The sequence below is a fragment of the Rhinoraja longicauda genome, chromosome 18 (genome assembly GCF_053455715.1).
Source record: "Rhinoraja longicauda isolate Sanriku21f chromosome 18, sRhiLon1.1, whole genome shotgun sequence".
NCBI lineage: Eukaryota > Metazoa > Chordata > Chondrichthyes > Rajiformes > Arhynchobatidae > Rhinoraja > Rhinoraja longicauda.
The window spans coordinates 49241-64970 of NC_135970.1; the positions used below are offsets into that span (position 1 = coordinate 49241).

General features: G+C 45.8%; 1 protein-coding gene across 3 annotated transcripts in view; it reads right to left on the reverse strand.

The window, feature by feature from the left end:
- Nucleotides 1-15730, reverse strand: part of LOC144602188 (tripartite motif-containing protein 66-like) — a 255557-nt gene that overhangs the window by 10097 nt on the left and 229730 nt on the right. For all 3 annotated transcript variants that reach the window (XM_078414925.1, XM_078414926.1, XM_078414924.1), the window contains 3 exons: nt 12814-12982; nt 8415-8719; nt 619-751 (listed from right to left, as the gene is read on the reverse strand). In XM_078414925.1, coding sequence (XP_078271051.1) covers nt 619-751; nt 8415-8719; nt 12814-12982 — 607 coding nt within the window. The remainder of the gene's footprint in view (nt 1-618; nt 752-8414; nt 8720-12813; nt 12983-15730) is intronic.

Consider the following 15730-nt stretch of genomic DNA (forward strand, 5'->3'; position numbering starts at 1 on the left):
AAGGTAGAAGAGAAGGAAATGGAATATAGTTGAAGGGTAAGTTTTCGCATTGAAAGCACAGCACTTACACATTCCCCCCTCTGCCCCCAGCACTTACACGTCCTCCCCCCTCCCCCCAGCACTTACACGTTCCCCCCCTCTCCACCCCCCTCCCCAGCACTTGCACGTTCCCCCCCTCTCCCCCCAGCACTTACACATTCCCCCCCTCTCCCCCCACCACTTACACGTTCCCCCCCTCTCCCCCCAGCACTTACACATTCCCCCCCTCTCCCCCCAGCACTTACACGTTCCCCCCCTCTCCCCCCGCCACTTACACGTTCCCTGTTCAAATAGAGCAATCTGATGCCTGCATGCATATATCTCATATTACGATAAAATTAGCAACTAGAGAATATTACAATCAATTTTCAAAAATAATCTGCAAACCAAATATAACTTCTATTTCCAACTATTGTCTGATTGTTATTTAAAAAAACTCAGAATCAAATGTAGTCACTGCAACCAGCACATAATTAAAATGCATTGATCATTAATTAAGGTACATTAATGTACCTTAAAATGCATTAACCTCAAACAAGGATCATGAACGATGTACTGAATTTAAATGCTGCATCTCACCCTTTGGTCACTGATGGAGAGTCCTTGTAATGTTCTTATTCCCCTGTTTGCATGAATATGTCGTATATTAGCGCAATCATATTCCACTTCGGGCATCACCACGTCCCGGCACAATGTACACAACCACTCACCCCTGCAAATCCATACATCAAGACATTTTTAAGAATAATGACAATGGCTCTGGTTAAGAAACTAAAATATTAACTTTCACCCTCATATTTTATTTGCCTACTGCTTATCCTACAATTTCTGTTTCTATTGTAGATTTCAAACATAGAGTCATAGAGTGATACAGTGTGGCCCAACTTGCCCACACTGGCCAACATGTCGGTAGGTTTGATAATAATGTGGTGCAGAGTGAGCGGAGGGCTGTACATTCAGAATGGCAGAGTTGAAAAGTTGAGACTTGGTGACTTGGTTTCCCTTTTCAGGGAGATATGGACTTGGACCTCAAGATCCCTCTGCAGATCACTGCTGTTAAGGTCATGTCATTAATTGTGACTTATTTTTATAGTTATAGAGTCATAGTGAGATACAGTGTGGAAACAGGCGTGTCGGCCCAACTTGCCCACACCGGCCAACATGTCCCAGCTACACTAGTGCCACTTGCCTGTGCTTGGTCCATATCCCTCCAAACCTGTCCTTTCCATGTACCTGTCTAACTGTTTCTTAAACTTTGGGATAGTCCCTGCCTCTACTACCTCCTCTGGCAGCTTGTTCCATACACCCACCACCCTTTGTGTTAAAAAGTTACCCCTCAGATTCCTATTAAATCTTTTCCCCTTCACCTTAAACCTACGTCCTCTGATCGATTCACCTACTCTGGGCAAGACACTCTGTTCATCTACCCGATCTATTCCTATCATGATTTTATACACCTCTATAAGATCACCCCTCATCCTCCTGCACTCCAAGGAATAGATTCCCAGCCTACTCAACCTCTCGTCACACCCTCTCATCCTGGCAACATCCTCGTAAATCTTCTCTGAACCCTTTCCAGCTTGACAACATCTTTCCTATAGTGTAGGAAAATAACTGCAGATGCTGGTACAAATCGAAGGTATCACAAAATGCTGGAGTAACTCAGCAGGTCAGGCAGCATCTCTGGAGAGAAGGAATGGGTGATGTTTCGGGTCGAGACCCTTCTTCAGACTGATGTCAGGGGGGCGGGACAAAGAAAGGATATAGGTGGAGACAGGAAGACAGTGGGAGAACTGGGAAGGGGGAGGGGAAGAGAGGGACAGAGGAACTATTTAAAGTTGAAGAAGTCAACGTTCATACTGCTGGGCTGCAAGCTGCCCAAGCGAAATATGAGGTGCTGTTCCTCCAATTTCCGGTCGGCCTCACTATGGCACTGGAGGAGGCCCATGACAGAAAGGTCAGACTGGGAGTGGGAGGGGGAGTTGAAGTGCTCGGCCCTTCAGATCAGGTTGGTTAAGGTGGACTGAGCGAAGGTGTTGAACGAAATGATCGCTGAGCCTGCGTTTGGTCTCGCCGATGTAGAGAAGTTGACATCTGGAACACTGGATACAATAGATGAGGTTGGAGGAGGTGCAGGTGAACCTCTGTCTCACCTGGAAAGACTGTTTGGGTCCTTGGATGGAGTTGAGGGGGGAGGTAAAGGGACAGGTGTTGCATTTCCTGCGGTTGCAGGGGAAAGTGCCTGGGGAGGGGGTGATTTGGGTAGGAAGGGACGAGTGGACCAGAGAGTTACGGAGGGAACGATCTCTGCAGAACGCAGAAAGGGGAGGGGATGGGAAGATGTGGCCAGTAGTGGACCCACAGCTATTTGGACTACACCTCTTCCTAACCTCTCGCCTGCAAAAAGTCTATCCCCTACTCCCAATTCCTCCGTCTACACCCAGGATGAGGTGTTTCACACTAGGGCATCAGAGATAATAATAATAATAATAATAATAATAATAATAATAATAATAATAATAATGCATTACATTTATATAGCGCTTTTCTAAACACTCAAAGACGCTTTACAGGGTTTACTAAAACATAGAAAAAAGAAAAAAAAATAAGTAAACGAACAGAAAAGGAAAAATAAGGTGAGGTGACGGTCAGTGGTTGAAGGCAGTGCTGAACAGGTGAGACATCAGTGATGTTTTGAATGAGGTGAGTGAGGAGGAGTCTCTGATGGTCTGAGGTAGTGAGTTCCATAGGGTGGGAGCAGCGATGGAGAAAGCCCTGTCCCCCCAGGATCTGAGTTTGGTCCGGATGGGGGGGGGGGGGGGGGGGACAGGAGGTTAGCAGCAGCAGAGCGGAGGGTGCGGGTGGGAGTGTGTCTGTGGAGGAGGTCAGTTAGGTAGGATGGGGCCAGGTTATGGAGGGCTTTGTAGGTCATGAGGAGGATTTTGTACTGGATTCTCTGGGGGATGGGGAGCCAGTGGAGCTTGTAGAGGACGGGGGTAATATGGTCACGGATCGGGGAGTGGGTGAGTAGACGGGCAGCGGAGTTCTGGATGTATTGGAGTTTATTGATGATTTTTGAGGGTGAACCATAGAGGAGGCTGTTGCAGTAGTCCAGACGGGAGGTGATGAAGGCGTGGATGAGGGTTTCTGCAGCTGTGGAGGAGAGGGCTGCATTAAATTCTATTAACGATTCCTCATTCTTTAGGAAATGGGGCTTCCCCTCTTCCATTATAGATGAGGCTCTCACTAAGGCCTTCTCTATATCCCACAGCTCCGCTCTTGCTCCCCCTCCCCCCATTCGTAACAAGGACAGAATTCCCCTTGTCCTCACCTTCCACCCCATCAGCCAGCGTATCCAACATATCATCCTCCAACATTTCCATCACCTCCAATGGGACCCCACTACTGGCCACATCTTCCCATCTCCTCCCCTTTCTGCTTTCCGCAGAGACCCTTCCCTCCCATAACTCCGTGGTCCATTCGTTCCTTCCTACCCAAACCACCTCCTCCTCAGTCACTTTCCTATAACATGGTGCACAGAACTGAACACAATACTCTAAACGTGGCCTCACCAATATCCTATACAACTGTAACATGACCTCCCAACATCTTTATGCAATTCTCTGATAGATGAAGGCCAATATGCCCCAAAAGCCTTCTTGACCACATTATCTACCCGAGATGCCACTTTCTGGGAACCTTGCACCTGCATCCTAGATCCCTCTGCTCTAAAACACTACCCAGAGCCCAATCATTCTCAGTGTAGGTCTTGCCCATGTTAGACCTCCCAAAATGGAATAACTCACATTTCTCTGCATTGAATTCCATCAACCATTCCTCAGCCCACCTGGACAATCGATCAAGATCCTGCTGCAATTTTTCACAACCATCTTCACTATCTTCAAAACCACCCACTTTTGTATCATCTGCAAATTTACTAATCTTATCTACCTGAGATGGCATTTTCAAAGAACTATGTAACTGCCCTGCTAGATCTCACTGATCTAAAGCACTATCCAGCCATTCACTGTGAAGGTCCTGCCCTGGTTTGACTTCACAAAATGCAACATCTCACACTGGGCTGCATTAAATTCTATTAACGATTCCTCAGCCCCCTTGCCTCCTGTAATTTTTGATGACCATGTTCACTATCCACAATACCAGCTGCTTTAGTGTCATCTACAAAGTACAAACCTTGTACATTGTCATCCAAATCATTGATATAAGGCACAAACAGCAATTTGCTGAAGATCGATCCTTGTGGCACACTAGTCACAGGCCAACAGTCCAAAAAAACAACATTGTGCCATCATCTGCTGCTTCCTTCCAGAAAGCCCATTTTTTAATCCATTTGGCTAGCTCTCCTTAGATCCCAATTGATCCATCGTCCAGAGCAGCCTACCATGCAGAGCCTTATCAAATTCCTTTGTGAAATCCATATGGACAATGTCTGTGGCTCTGCCCTCCAAAATAAACAGTACTGAATGGTGACACTGTATGGATACAGCTCAGATTCGTCAGACGCAAATTTGTATTAGTACGGGTTTTTTTGCTTTTACTTTCTACAATGTTAAATTTATATTCTCTGATAATGTGCTCAGTGTCTGATTGTAATTTTGAACACTTATAAATATTATAACAATCCTTCTGCTCCAATGGAAAATCAAGATTCTTGTGCATCATTTAGTTTCAATTTCCACAATTGCTCCTTCCTCTGGAATCCTTTCTATTATGTGGTTTTGCATTACATTTCATCTTATGTCTTTCTTCTGCAGAGGAAGTTAAGAGGATATCTGGTTTGTATATAAAATGGCAAGGGATATTTGTGGAGGGTTGAGGAGTAATGGTTGCATACGTAAAATAAAGATTACAGAATTACCAGTTAAGAGTACAATAGACAATAGACAATAGACAATAGGTGCAGGAGTAGGCCATTCAGCCCTTCGAGCCAGCACCGCCATTCAATGCGATCATGGCTGATCACTCTCAATCAGTACCCCGTTCCTGCCTTCTCCCCATACCCCCTTACTCCGCTATCCTTAAGAGCTCTATCCAGCTCTCTCTTGAAAGCATCCAACGAACTGGCCTCCACTGCCTTCTGAGGCAGAGAATTCCACACCTTCACCACCCTCTGACTGAAAAAGTTCTTCCTCATCTCCGTTCTAAATGGCCTACCCCTTATTCTCAAACTGTGGCCCCTTGTTCTGGACTCCCCCAACATTGGGAACATGTTATCTGCCTCTAATGTGTCCAATCCCCTAATTATCTTATATGTTTCAATAAGATCCCCCCTCATCCTTCTAAATTCCAGTGTATACAAGCCCAATCGCTCCAGCCTTTCAACATACGACAGTACATAGTACATAGTACATTCCGTTTGCTTTATACAGTGTGTGTTTGGAATTGAGAATGTAATTGTGGTGCAGGCAGATCCCCTGCCTTTCAGAGCTGAGACGGATAAACATATGATCAGGAGAAATTCACAAGTCTACGGAGAAGGGACGAGGAAGTGGATCTAGTGAGTTACACAGTGAAAGAACTAGCATGGAGACAATGGGCCCAATGGCCCCCTTCAGTGCTGTAACCATTCAGTGCTGTAACCATTCAGTGCTGCATCCATTCAGTGTCACCATTCAGTGCTGTATCCATTCAATGTTGCCATTCAGTGCTGTATCCAAGCAGTGTCACCATCCAGTGCTGTCACCATTCAGTGTCACAAATCAGTGCAGTATCCATTCAATGCTGCATCCATGTAGTGTCACCATTCAGTGCTGTATCCATTCAGTATCATGATTCAGTGCTGTATCCATTCAGTGCTGTATCCATTCAGTCTCACCATTCAGCGCTGTCTCCATTCATTGCTGTATCCATTCATTGCTGTATCCATTCAGTGTCACCATTCAGTGTCACCATTCAGTGCTGTATCCATTCATTGCTGTATCCATTCAGTGCAGACTCCATTCAGTGTCACCATTCAGTGTCACCATTCAGTGCTGTATCCATTCAGTGCTGTATCCATTCAGTGCTGTATCCATTCAGTGTCACCATTCAGTGCTGTATCCATTCAGTGTCACCATTCAGTGCTGTAACAATTCAGTGCTGTAACTATTCAGTGCTGTATCCATTCAATGCTGTATCCATTCAATGCTGTATCCATTCAGTGCTGTAACCATTCAATGCTGTATCCATTCAGTGCTGTATCCATTCAATGCTGTAACCATTCAATGCTGTATCCATTCAATGCTGTATCCATTCAATGCTGTATCCATTCAATGCTGTAACCATTCAATGCTGTCACCATTCCATGACTCTGGATTCTCCCAAATTCACTAACTAATCTGTATCTTTTGATATCGCAACAGTGCTCTTTGTAGTTAAACACATTGAAGAAATAGGTTTACAAACATTGGGCATTAAACCAATGTCCAGATCATTGAAGAAGAGAAGAAAGCAATGATTCTAATACTAAACCCGAGGTATAGATAATAGACAATAGACAATAGATGCAGGAGGAGGCCATTCGGCCCTTCGAGCCAGCACCGCCATTCAATGTGATCATGGCTGATCATTCTCAATCAGTACCCCATTCCTGCCTTCTCCCCATACCCCCTGACTCTGCTGTCCTTAAGAGCTCTATCTAGCTCTCTCTTGAATGCATTCAGAGAATTGGCCTCCACTGCCTTCTGAGGCAGAGAATTCCACAGATTCACAACTCTCTGACTGAAAAAGTTTTTCCTCATCTCAGTTCTAAATGGCCTACCCCTTATTCTTAAACTGTGGGCCCTTGTTCTGGACTCCCCCAACATTGGGAACATGTTTCCTGCCTCTAACGTGTCCAACCCCTTAATAATCTTATACGTTTCGATAAGATCTCCTCTCATCCTTCTAAATTCCAGTGTATACAAGTCTAGTCGCTCCAGTCTATCAACATATGACAGTCCCACCATTCCAGGAATTAACCTAGTAAACCTACGCTGCACGCCCTCAATAGCAAGAATATCCTTCCTCAAATTTGGAGACCAAAACACTGCACACAGTACTCCAGGTGAGGTCTCACTAGGGCCCTGTACAACTGCAGTATTTTAAGTATATTTATTACAAAACTAAAACATCTCATTAAGTTTCACACTAGGGTGTTTCATATTAGGGCATCAGAGATGTCCTCATTCTTCAGGAAATGGGGCTTCCCCTCTTCCCCTGTTGAGCGAAATGTTGAAAAGCCTGCAATGTTGGGGGAGTCCAGAACAAGGGGCCACAGTTTAAGAATCTGTGGATTTCTCTGCCTCAGAAGGCAGTGGAGGCCAATTCTCTGAATGCATTCAAGAGAGAGCTAGATAGAGCTCTCACTAGGGCCTCTTCTATATCCCGCAGCTCCACTCTTGTTCCCCCTCCCCCCATTCGTAACAAGGACAGAATCCCCCTTGTCCTCACCTTCCACCTCATCAGCCAGCGTATCCAACAAAACATCCTCCAACATTTCCGTCACCTCCAACGGGACTCCACTCCTGGCCACATCTTCCCATCTCCTCCCCTTTCTGTGTTCCGCAGAGACCGTTCCCTCCGTAACTCCCTTCCTACCCAAACCACCCCAACCCCGGGCACTTTCCCCTACAACTGCAGGAGATGCAACACCTGTCCCTTTACCTCCCCCCTCAACTCCATCCAAGGACCCAAACTGTCTTTCCACCTTAACCTGCACCTCCTCCAACCTCATCTACTGTATGTCAACTTCTCTACATCGGCGAGACCAAATGCAGGCTTTTCAACGTTTCGCTCAACACCTTCGCTCAGTCCGCCTTAACCAAACTGATCTCCCGGTGGCTGAGAACTTCAACTCCCCCTCTCAGTCTGACCTTTCTGTCAGGGCCTCCTCCAGTGCCATAGTGAGGCCCACCGGAAATTGGAGGAACAGCACCTCATATTTCGCCTGGGCAGCTTGCAGCCCAGCGGTATGAACATTGACTTCTCCAACTTTAGATAGTTCCTCTGTCCCTCTCTTCCCCTCCCCCTTCCCAGATCTCCCACTATCTTCCGGTCTCCACCTATATCCTTTCTTTGTCCTGCCCCCTGACATCAGTCTGAAGAAGGGTCTCGACCCGAAAAACGTCACCCATTCCCTCTCCCCTAGATGCTGCCTGACCTGCTGTTACTCCAGCATTTTGTGATACCTTCATTAACTGTTACTGTTTCTATATCACTACAGTGTGGCTTTCAAGATGCTATGTATTTAAATAAAGGCATATTTGAATTCTTCAAATATGTTTTTATATCTATTGAACTCTACCCAAAGCATTTGGGAACAAATCTCAACCTAATCAGAAGATGCATCATTAACTAACAGACTCAAAATACCACAGATAACTAAGTGGACTTACACTGGGAAGCTGAGAAGAGAAGGCACATGACATCCAAGATGGAACACCTTTGGACATCGATCACAGCACAATAGCTCCCCGCCATTTAAACAGACTGCGCAGTAATCCTCATTGCCGTCAGTAGCATCTGCAGCATTTGAGGCTGTCTGAGAATTCTCTTCCGATGATTTCTCATCCAAAGGGGATGGGAATGCTGCAACATCAGGGGGCAGGTCGGAAGCCACTGGCGCATCACCAAGCTCACATTGTTGAGGAGGGGGAGGGTTTGAGTTTGGTGGTGTGAGTGTGCTGTCCAGAGCAATGTCCTTTAACAAAAAGCATTATAATTAGTATTTACCATACATTAAGGATATCTAGATTCAAAAGCAGTGGGTAATTTCCAAATTAAAATAAAATATAACAGGCAATCCAAACAACAATATTTGTATTTACTATAAAATGAGTTCGGTAAATCAGAAAAAAGACACAAAGTGCTGGAGTAACTCAGTGGGTCAGACAGCATCTCTGGAGAACATGGATAGGTGATGTTTGGGGCCAGGACCCTTCTAAAGGCTGAAGCAAACATAGAGCAGTACAGACATAAAATGCTGGAGTAACTTAGTGGGACAGGCAGCATCTCTGGAGAGAAGGAATGGGTGACGTTTTGAGTATCGACCCGAAATGTCACCCAATCCTTCTCTCCAGAGATGCTGCCTGTCCCGCTGAGTTACTCCAGCACTTTGTATCTATCTTCGATTTAAACCAGCACCTGCAGTTCCTACCTATATATAGAACACTACAGCACAGGAACAGATCCTTTGGCCCATCATGTCTGTGCCGAAAATGATAATAAGACCAACTCTTATCTGCCTTCACAATCCATAACCCACCATTCCTTGTATATCCATATGCCTATCCAAAAGTCTCTTAAAAACCACCACTATATTTGCCTCAACCACCGACCCTGGCAGCACATTCCAGGCACTCATCACCGCCTGTATCAAAACCTCGCACCGCACATCTCCATTAAACCTTACCACTCTCACCTCGAAGCTATCATACAGTCATATGCTCCCCCTACATTCCACCTCCCAGAGTGCAACATCTCACACTTGCTCAGATTAAACTCCATCTGCAATTTCTCCGCCCATTTCCTGTAGCTGATCTCTATATGGCTATACCCTTTGATTGTCTTTCTCATAGTCCTTGACCTCAGCAATCTTTGTGTCATTTCCAAACTTACTCATCAACCCATCTACATTCACATCAGGTCATCTATACATTTCACAAACAGCAGAGATACCACCAGAGATCTCTGCGGAACTTCATTGGTCACAGATTTCCAACCTGCAAACTGTCCTTCCACCACAACCCTCCGTTTTTTAAAATCAGTAAGTCAGTTCCCAACCCACACAACTGTGTCACTGTTAATCCTGCACATCTTTGGATCAGCCTACCATGGGGCACTTTATAAAACTGTACTAAAACTTACTAAAATCCATGCAGACAACATCCACCACCCATCCTCATCGATCACGTTCGTCACCTCATCAAAAATCATGATCAACTTATTTCGACATGACCTGCCGTGTGCAAAGCCATGCGTACTGCCCGATTCACACATTCAGTTCCAAATGGGAATAAATCCTATCCTGAAGACTCCTCTCCAATACATTCCCTACCACTGATATGCGGCTCACTGGTCTATAATTCCTAGATTCTCAGTACTTACCTTCTTAAACAAAGAAACAACATGAGCTACAATCCTCCAGGACATGACCTGTGGCTAGAGATCTTCATCAAGGCTCCCTCAATCTCCTCTCTTGTTCTTTCATTACATGGGATAGATCCATCAGGTCTGTAGATTTATCTCCTTAATGCTCTTCAAGAGCCCCAACACTTCCTCCTCTTTAATCTCAAACTACCCTTGCATTAGTCATAGTCATACAGCACAGAAAAAGGCCCTTTAGTTAAATACTACCATGCTGATCAAAATGCCTCATCTAAGCTTGTCCATTTGCCAATGTTTGGCCCATACCCCTCTAAACCTTTCCAATCCATGTACCTGTCCAGGTGCCCTTTAAATGCTATATCTGCCTCAACTACCTCTTCTGGCAGCTTGTTCCATGTTCCACCACACACTGAATATAAATGATGCCTCTCAGGTTTGTATTCAACCTTGTCCCTTTCACCTTAAACACATGTCCTCTTGTTTTTAATCCCCTAACCCTGCATAAAATACTCTGTGCATTCACCCTATCACCATATCTAGGCAGCATTGTGGCACATTCTCAGTTACTGCCTTACAGCGTCAGAGACCCAGGTTCAATCCTGACTAAGGTTTCTGTCTGTATGGAGCGTGTATGTTCTCACTGTGAATGCGTAAGCTTTCTCTGGGTGCTCCAATTTCCTCCCACATTCCAAAGACATGCTGGTTTGTAGGTTAATTGGTTCTGTAAATTGTCCCTAGTGTGCAGGATAGAACTAGTGTACGGTGTTCATTGGTTGGCGTGGACTTGCTGGGCTGAAAGGCGTTTTTCCACACAGGGCCTGTTCTCTATTCCCCTCTGATTTTATGTAGCTCTGTACGATCACCCCTCTGCCTCCTGCACTCCAGAGAACAAAGTGGTAATCCTGCCCATCCCTATAGCTCAGCCTGTCAAGTCCTGGCAATATCCTTGTAAATTCACCACATTAAAATCACTGGCCTTCATGTCCTTGTCCTTGGAGAAAACTGATGCAAAGTACTCGTTTACTACTTTACCTACATCAACAGACTCCAAATTTCCTCCTTTATCCTTGAGTAAACCTACCTTCTCCCTGGTTTCCCTCTTATTTTAATGTAGGTATAAAAAGCTTTGGAATCTTCTTTAATCTGATACACCAAAGCCATTTTGTGGCCCCGTTTGGCCATTTTCATTGGCCGCTAGAGTTCTTTTCTCCTTTCTATTCCTGAAAGGCCCTGTCTGATTGTATCCACTTAAATCTTACATGCGCTTCCTTTTTTTTGGACCAAATTTACAACCTCTTTGGTCATCCTTTCCCTTAATTTGCCATCCTTATTATCCTTATTGGAACTTGCCATTCCTGAACTTCGAACAAGTGGCACTAAGCCAGCTGCGCAACTGGAAGAGCCGCTGCCTCACAGCGCCAGAGGCCCATGTTCCATCCTGACCCTGGGCAACTGAAGAGCCGCTGCCTCACAGCGCCAGAGGCCCATGTTCCATCCTGACCTACGCACAGCGCCAGAGGCCCATGTTCCATCCTGACCTACGCACAGCGCCAGAAGCCCATGTTCCATCCTGACCCTGGGCAACTGAAGAGCCGCTGCCTCACAGCGCCAGAGACCCATGTTCCATCCTGACCCTGGGGTACTGTGTGTCCAGAGTTAGTACAGTTGTCCCTGTGACTGTGTGCGTTTTCTCCGGGTGCACCAGTTTCCTCCCATATCCCAAAGATGTGCGGGGTTTGTAGTTTAGTTTAGTGATGTCGTGTGGAAACAGACCCATTGGCCCACCAAGTCCACACCGACCAGCAATCCCCACACATTAACACTATTCTACACACACTAGGGACAACTTACACTAACACCAAGCCAATTAACCTACAAATCTGCACGTCTTTGGAACGTGGGAAGAAACCGGTCTCGGAGAAAACCCAAGCGGTCACGGGAGGAATGTACAAACTCTGCACAGACAGCACCAGTAGTCAGGATCGAACCCGGGTCACTGGCGCTGCAAGCACTGTAATGCAGCATTTCTATCGCTGTGCCACTGTGCTGCTCCGTAGGTTAATCAGCCTCTGTAATTGCCCCTAGTGTGTAAGGTGTACTGCAAGAGTGTGATTACATAGAACTAGTTAGTGCGAATGAGTGATTGATGGTTGGTGTGGACGCAGTGGGCCGAATGCTGCATCACTAAACTAAACCAAACTTGCCTTTAAACTCCCACATATCAGATGTGGACCAACCCAATCACAACTTTGTCAAGTGTACCTCCCAAGTTCTTGCTGATGTTGTAACTTGCCTTACTCCAATTTAGTACTTTCCCACAAGGTTCAGCATTCTCCCTATTCACACAATCTTAAAACTTATGGCCGTGATCCCTTTCACTAAAATGCTTTTCCACTGTAACACCAATCATCTGTGCAGACTTATTTTCCAACACTAGTTCCAGTGTGTTCCCTTCTCGGGTTGGACTGTCCACATATGGATTCAAGAACTTATTGACTCTTAATCTTGTCAGAGGAGGAGAAAAAGAAAACTCAATGAACATGGAGAATGGGGTCGTTAATATTGATTAAAATCCAAAACTCATGTCCTCTGCGACTACAGCCCAAACATATGCTGACTTGGCAAATTTAACAGGTATTTTACTCACTGGTGACTCCACTTTTTTTCTCCAAGTATCTTTTTGCTTACCCTTGTTGCAGTACACGAGGTTTGACAGTCCTTTGAGAAAAGGTGTTTGCTTTCATCTTCATCAACAGTTGACTGCACTTTGAAATTGGGGATCTGATCCGTAGATGGTGCACTCAGCTCCATGCGCTGTAAATGCACATAAGGCACCTTAATCCCATCCATTTCAGCTCTAAGTTCAGGAAAAGTGTACATGCATTAATTACAGTGCAATTGAGGTCCAGGAAATAATGTAGAGCACAGAAGCATAAAGAAATGACATGTTTTGCATACTGAGTGAACAATAAAGGGAATGTATTCACAAAATTCTGGAGTAACTCAGCAGGTCAGGCAGCATCTCGGGAGCGAAGGAATGGGTGACGTTTCGGGTCGAGACCCTTCTTCAGACATAAAGGGAATGTAGTGGAGACGCCAGAGACTGCAGATGCAGGGGCAAAACATAAACTGCTGGAGAAACTTTAGAAGGTACTGCTGAATTGGCCTGACCCAGAATTGTCCATTGCATTGCCACTTGACTCATTGTGTTTCTCCAGCAGTTTGTATTTTGCTCGAGGAATATATTAGTAAAATAAATAAAGGGAAGTATTGTGGGAATTTCAAATGGTACTAAACCATGGAACTCGAAGTGCCATAACCTACAAGATTACAGTACAGTAGCTGAACAGTTGGAACATCATGAGATATTTTTAAAAAAGCATGATAATCTTGTTGGGAGTGTACTGCAGGCCCCCAGATAGTCAACGGGAATTAGAAGAGCAAATGTGCCAAGAGATCGCAGGCAGCTGTAAGACTAATAAGGTTGTCTTACTTTGGGATTTTAACACACTGGCATTGTCATGAATTTGTCAAATCTATGCAGGAAAGTTTCCTCAGGAAATATGTAGAAGGCCCTACATGGAGAGCGCAGAGCTACATGGAGAGCGCAGAGCTACATGGAGAGCGCAGAGCTACATGGAGAGCGCAGAGCTACATGGAGAGCGCAGAGCTACATGGAGAGCGCAGAGCTACATGGAGAGCGCAGAGCTACATGGAGAGCGCAGAGCTACATGGAGAGCGCAGAGCTACATGGAGAGCGCAGAGCTACATGGAGAGCGCAGAGCTACATGGAGAGCGCAGAGCTTGATCTTAGGAAATTGGGAAGGACAAGTGGCAAATTTGTTTGGATCCAATGAAAAAGGATGGACGATGTCTTGTGTCGGACCCTTCTTCAGACTCTCTGGTATTAAACAGGAATTTGTTCAATTGAACATCCAGAAAGTAGGATGCTTTTAAAAGTGTGGTGACAAGAATTTGGGGCATGCATATTCCTTTTTTAGAGTGAAGGACACAAATGGAAGGGCTGGTCAGGAAATGAAGAGGTATGGGACAGATAGAGGCAGCTGGAATCAAATGAATCTCTGAAGGAGTTTCAAGAACTGAGGAGCATACTTAAGAAGCAAAAAGGGGGCAGGAGAGGGGTCTGGCAGATATTAAAGGAAATCCAAAGAGATTTTATGTACATTAAGGGAAATATAAAAACATAGCACAAAAAGTAGGGACATTTGTGTTTGGTAGATTATTTCTTTGTTGTAACAATGCTTCTTGGCAATAAATCTTATACCGTTGGAAAGCCTGTTTATTTCCCATTTAAATGGTGCCACATTTGTAAGGAACATGCATTTGTGGGATGAGCAGCAGAGCTGAGTATGTGGGTTGCGCCCATGAAAAATCTGCCAAATCTTCTCTGCCAATGCCAAACAGCTTATTCTGCCATTGACTCTTGTTCGGTGTTGTTTGGTGGATTGGATGATTGAAGTCTGAAGAAACAAGACATATTGGCAATTTAACAATTTATTCATTTAATAAACAGGAGCCTCAGTAGCGTGTGGAAGAACCATACACAGCCACAACAGCCTGGCACCTCCTCCTCATGCTGGTCACCAGCCTGGTCACACACTGTTGTGGGATGGCATCCCATTCTTCAAACAACATTTGTCGCAAGTCAGCCAACGTGGTTGTGTTGGTCACTCTGGCACGAACAGCACGCCCAAGCTGATCCCACAAGTGTTCAATGGGGTTGAGGTCAGGACTGTTGGCAGGCCATTCCATCCTCTCCACTCCCAAATTCTGGAGGTAGTCTCTGAGAAACCCTGCACTGTGGGAGCGAGCATTGTCATCTTGGAGGATAGAGTTCGGTCCCAGACTGTGGAGATATGGGATTGCCACTGGTTGCAGAATCTCATCTCGATATCTCTCTGCATTGAGATTGCCTCCAATGATGACAAGCCTCATTTTTCCAGTGAGGGAGATGCCGCCCCACACCATCACACTGCCTCCACCAAAAGATGTTACTCAATCGGTGCAGCAATCAGCATAGCGTTCTCCGCGTCTTCTCCACACTTTGACCCTACGATCCAACTGCCGTAGGCAGAATCTGGACTCATCGCTGAACATAACGTTCCTCCACATGTTCAGGTTCCAGTGCACGTGTTGCCGACACCAGCGCAAACGGGCCTGACGGTGAAGGGCAGTCATGGCAGGCCTCCTGGCAGCCGTATGAGACCGGAGATCGGCTGCGTGCAGTCTGTTCCGAATTGTCTGGGCAGAGAGCCGTCGGCCATATCGTCCTGCAAACCTTGACTGCAAATCTGTAGAAGACAGCCTACGGTTCCTAAGTGCTGACAGGGTGAGGAAACGGTCTTCTTCGGGTGTCGTCTTCTTGGGACGCCCACTTCGCGGCCTGTCTCTGACATCCCCCATTATATGGAACTTGGCCTTCACTTTGGAGATGGTACTAGGGCTCACTCCAAATAATGCCGCAACTTGGTTTTGCAGAACACCAGCTTGAAGTTGCCCTATCGCACGGGCCCTATCCAGATCAGTCAAACGTGGCATGCCGATTCTTGCAGCAGACACCTACTGACCACTGTAGCAGGGCCCA